The following is a 4837-nucleotide window of genomic DNA, read 5'->3' on the forward strand; positions in this document are numbered from 1 at the left end:
GATAGCTAGTTATAATGGTAATTAAATAATGTTTACATATGTATAAAAGCCTACATTAAAATCTGTCATATAAATTGGTCTCTTCATTAGAAATTAGCCTACTGATTGCCACCACTGGACAACATTTTTTAATAATATTAAAAATATCTGTATGACATTAAATTCTGTAGTTCTTCCCTGCTGTACAGAATATCTATACTTTTATTTTTTATTTTATTTATTATCATATCGAAGTTAGAAATTCAAATATTGTCACAAAATTAATTTTGTAGGGTGCCACAAGTATGTTAAAATTTCCAAAGGGTGCCGCGACTAAAAAAAGGTTGGGAAACACTGGCCTAGTGAACCAAACTGAGAGACCATTTTGAAGGCTCAGGAAACCTTTGCAAGTGTTTTGAGTTGATTAGCTGATTGGCATGTCACCATATTCTAATTTGTTGAGATAGTGAATTGGTGGGTTTTTGTTAAATGTGAGCCAAAATCATCACAATTAAAAGAACCAAAAACTTAAACTACTTCAGTCTGTGTGCATTGAATTTATTTAATACACGAGTTCCACAATTTGAGTTGAATTACTGAAATAAATTAACTTTTCCACGACATTCTAATTTATTGAGATGCACCTGTATTATATAGCAGTACATATACTTTTAATTTTTATCTTAAATAACAATTATCATTGTAAATTAATTTAATTTACTAGTGTGAAAGATCCAGATCCAAAAATAAATAAATAATCTAATAATAGTAATAAATTAAAATTAATTAATTTGTATTAATTAAATTAAATTAATAAATAATTAAATTACATTCAATTTAATTAATTAAATAATTAATAAATAAAAAAAACTTTACAATAAATAAATATTTAAGTATAAAAGCAATCCATACAATTCACATTCATATTATATTACTATATAAAACAGGCTCATGCGTAAGAGACTTCGTCACATACCACCAGGGAGGCCGGGCACTGGCTCCAGCCTGATTCCACTCTCCGTCACCCCATCCTTCTCTTTTCCTCGAGCCGCCTGTGACCTGAACGACACACAACATTCAGAACTGCCTCCACACAAACGGTACTGTTTGAATTTCAGTTTTTTTTCTTGCACGATTAGACACCAACCTGCCCCATTTAACATTAAGTCGACGTCCATTAATGATGAGTTTATTAAAAGACTTCTCTGCAGCCGTCTCTGCAGCCTGCCGTGTAGCAAACTGGATGAAAGCACACTGCTGCCTTTGAACGATGGTGATGGTTCGAATCTCCCCAAACTGGTAGAAGTGGTTCCTTTGGGAAAAAGTAAACAGGATTCTTTAATTAAGAAATGACACAAAGCGTTTGTTCTTTTTCAAAAATACATTATTTTGGTTTCATTTATTTTTATTTCAGTTTTAGTCATTATTTATTCCCAGTTAGTAATTATACTTATTGCAGTTGATTGCCAAGACAATATTTCTATACTTCAATGAACATTTTCAACACATATTTTAATAGTTTTAGCTTTATGAACTCTGAAGAGCATTTACCTGAGCTCGGAGTCTGTAACGTCTTCTCCCAGCCCTCCGATGTAGAGTGTGGTGATGGACTTGTCCTCCGGTATGTCCAGTCTGGGCATGGAGGAGGCCCGCATCAGGAGTTTGCTAGCCACAGGATCATTAATGCCATAGAAACGGTCCTTAATGTTCTGATCAGCCAATGGGTCATCTGGATCGGTGGGCTTCTCATGCCTGTGATATTATAGCAATGCATTTCATGTCATAAATGTCATCAACGCTCATACATAATTCACACCGTAAGCATATTTCATTAAAAGAAGTCACTTCATAAAATGCATGAGGTTTATTAAGCAAGCAACTTGATGCAAGACACAAACACCAAAATGAAAATCGTAACAACCAACACTGGGTGCTTTCTGACACAACACAGTGTGAAATTGAGAATCATGGGTCCTAATTTTACACCCATAAGAGATTCTTGAGGTGTTGCTCACCTGTATGGACACTCTTCCCCTCTCTTGCACTCCCCCTTCACCCAGAAGGAACAGATGTGTGGTCTGTTCCTCTTGTAATACGGTGTGGTACGAGCCAGTTTCAGCAGCATTTCACTGCTGCTCGGTGCCTTCCCAAGCAGCCCCACGGGTCTTGTGCCATCAGAGTTAGCAATCTACAGGGCAAACATCATTATTTGACCCACAGATACGTTTACATATTACTTAAAGCTGTTTAGTATTTGCATTACCTCTCTCTCCATATTCTGAGTGTAATACTCCTTATTTACGTCTGATCTCGGTACTTCATCTTTAACGGACAGCCCAGTGTCACGAACCTGAATGGGCAGACCTGTGCAAAAACCAAAAAATTATTTAGTAATCTTTACAACAACACTGCAAAATTCTTACTGAATGAACCTATAAAAAACACACACACAATTATCTGAATTATCCTGTAAGAATGTTAGAATTAGGATTGTGCGAGTTTCTAAAGATTTATATTCTGCTTTCTGGATAAAAGTTCACCTTGTGCAATCATGTGAAGTAAATACCAAAAATATGTCCAAACTACTGATACAGCAAATGTGTCAGCTAGTGTTGTCAAAAATATTTATTTTTTGATGCATATCAATTCAACGTTCCAATGCTCTGTCAACAAGTTGACAGAAAAACACTGCACCTTGCATTTTAATTAAGCAAGCAGATCGTCTGTTCCACTGCATCCAAATGAAACACATCACGGTGTTCTTACACGCAAGCAGCACGACATCTGTTGTTTTCAGCATCTCAGAGAAGCTTGGTTAACATTAAATGCAGCAAACTCAATCTCTGCATATACTGTGACTTTAACATGCATTTGGAAACGCAACGTGTCAGTGATGCTTGAATGGGCCTTTAATGTTGTGGTATGAGTTCTTCAAGTGGTACAGAAAATCTGTATTTTTCAAGGTATTGTATCAAAGTATCCTGACAAACTAATGTCATTGTCAACATAATTTTACTAACAGATACTTAGACTATGGCCACAAATTATAGCATTACCGTATTCCAGATCCAAAAGGCAGGTTTGACAGACATTTTTCATTTTACTGCAGGTCTGACACACTTCTGTCTTCTTAAAGCGCATCCTGACCCCAGGACACCAGCGGAACACCGTGAAGGGACGTGCACAGATCTAGAGGATAGGAAGTATAGAGATTAAAATGCTGCAGTACCAAAATGTGGGGCAAAAAATATGTGGTGTAATTTTTCAAGACAGGCTTCCCACACTTTTGACCAATGTATTTCCAAGACTTCGTATTATTTCCAAGATAAGAATTTTGATAATTTATTTTTATTATTTGTATAGCAGCTACTAACCTTTGGAATTAATATAAAATTATGGCATAAAACAATTGGAAATGCCTGTGGAACCCTATCAAGACAACATTTAGCTTTTTCGAGAGGATGAACGCAGCAGTACCTTGCACTCCTTGCCAAATTTCTCTTTGGTCTGTTAAAACAAATGCAGGTACAGAGTGAAAATGTGTTTAAATACAAAAAACACAACTTCCTTTGAATTCAGATCAAATTAATAATGAAACTAATAAGTAAAACTACTCGAACTCAACTTACCATCCGGATGTAAGGGTTTTCTCCCAAACATGTTTGGCAGAGTATGGGAAAATCCTGTTCAAATAAGAAAAGGTCAGTGCTGTGCATGCATTTATTCATTAATAAATAAATATATTCTATACATATGTAACAGTAATTTAATATTAATAGATTATATTAATATACATATATTACTCATATCAAAGGTTATTAATGTTATGAATACTGTTTTGTTAACAGGACACTCGTTCACATTTTAATGTACATGATTAGTTATATACTAATTAATTATATAATTCATTTCATTTGGATGTTTATTTGCCTGTACAGTAAAGATCAATTACAACACAGAGACTGGACAGAGGATCTTCACGCTATTCTGTTTGCACATGTCGGTGCCAGTTTATACAGTATATTTATGTAACAGCATTTTTAAATATTGATGAGATGCATTGAAATGGTTTTCATTAGCCATAAGCTAAGCCACAACAGAATGTTCCAATTAGGAAAGGCGTTGATTTGGCGAGCTCAAACAAAGAACAAAAATGCGCCAGTCGTGCTTAGTAATACTCCTTGTATATTCTTAAACAAAAATATTTTTTTACCCACCGAATCTTCCCAGTTTTGTCTGTTGTAAGTGTTAGATCCTAAAGACGTCGCCATTGCTACAGGCTAGCCGCGAACAGAACCCTTACCTACAATGCTTTGCGTCTATAGGCCTGGGAAAGAATCACAGCGCCACCTACTGTTATGGAGGTATATACACATTTCGCCTCAAGCGGGAGAGAAAAAGTCGGTACTAATGATTTAAGAATTTAATTAAATTCAATTTATTTAATGTAATATTCTGAAACCTTCCCTGAAACAACCCCTCCCTTACTTGGTTTTGCCAGTTCCCCCAAAGTCTGGAGAAAGACATCAATGTCTTCGCTGTTTATCAGGTACGAAACCACTCTTTGCCTATACGCAGACATATAAATATTGATGAATGTTTTATAATGAATATAATCCCTTTAAATCTAACATCCACAGATGCTAATATAAGAACATTTAATCTGTAATATTACTGTATATTGTAGTATATTGTAGGCTCTTCTTCACGTTTGTTATTGAAAGAAATGCCTATATCAAATATATGACATTATCAAAAATCTGGCAACAAAAATATAAACATTTGAATTGTGTTCTGCCTTCAACATTGTCACGATTTAAACTGATTGCTAGGGTGCATTTGTTTTAATATCCTTTGA

General features: G+C 35.0%; 2 protein-coding genes across 2 annotated transcripts in view; one reads left to right on the plus strand and one right to left on the minus strand.

Annotated features, from left to right (window-relative positions):
- The window catches only part of LOC107689189 (myozenin-2), a 6847-nt gene extending 5890 nt beyond the window's left edge, over nucleotides 1-957 (plus strand). The window contains exon 7 of the transcript XR_001634310.1: nucleotides 927-957. The gene's annotated coding sequence lies outside the window, so the exon portion shown is untranslated. The remainder of the gene's footprint in view (nucleotides 1-926) is intronic.
- The window catches only part of LOC107689188 (pre-mRNA-splicing factor RBM22), a 5931-nt gene extending 1311 nt beyond the window's left edge, over nucleotides 1-4620 (minus strand). Inside the window, exons 1-9 of the mRNA XM_016487117.1 lie at nucleotides 4197-4620; nucleotides 3609-3662; nucleotides 3457-3486; nucleotides 3036-3168; nucleotides 2243-2343; nucleotides 1995-2167; nucleotides 1531-1731; nucleotides 1127-1291; nucleotides 956-1038 (exon numbers count right to left, since the gene is read on the minus strand). Coding sequence (XP_016342603.1) covers nucleotides 956-1038; nucleotides 1127-1291; nucleotides 1531-1731; nucleotides 1995-2167; nucleotides 2243-2343; nucleotides 3036-3168; nucleotides 3457-3486; nucleotides 3609-3662; nucleotides 4197-4250 — 994 coding nt within the window. The 5' untranslated portion in view covers nucleotides 4251-4620. The remainder of the gene's footprint in view (nucleotides 1-955; nucleotides 1039-1126; nucleotides 1292-1530; nucleotides 1732-1994; nucleotides 2168-2242; nucleotides 2344-3035; nucleotides 3169-3456; nucleotides 3487-3608; nucleotides 3663-4196) is intronic.
- Between the last annotated feature and the right edge of the window lie 217 nt (nucleotides 4621-4837).

Source organism: Sinocyclocheilus anshuiensis, unplaced genomic scaffold (assembly GCF_001515605.1).
Source record: "Sinocyclocheilus anshuiensis isolate Anshui unplaced genomic scaffold, SAMN03320099.WGS_v1.1 scaffold966, whole genome shotgun sequence".
NCBI lineage: Eukaryota > Metazoa > Chordata > Actinopteri > Cypriniformes > Cyprinidae > Sinocyclocheilus > Sinocyclocheilus anshuiensis.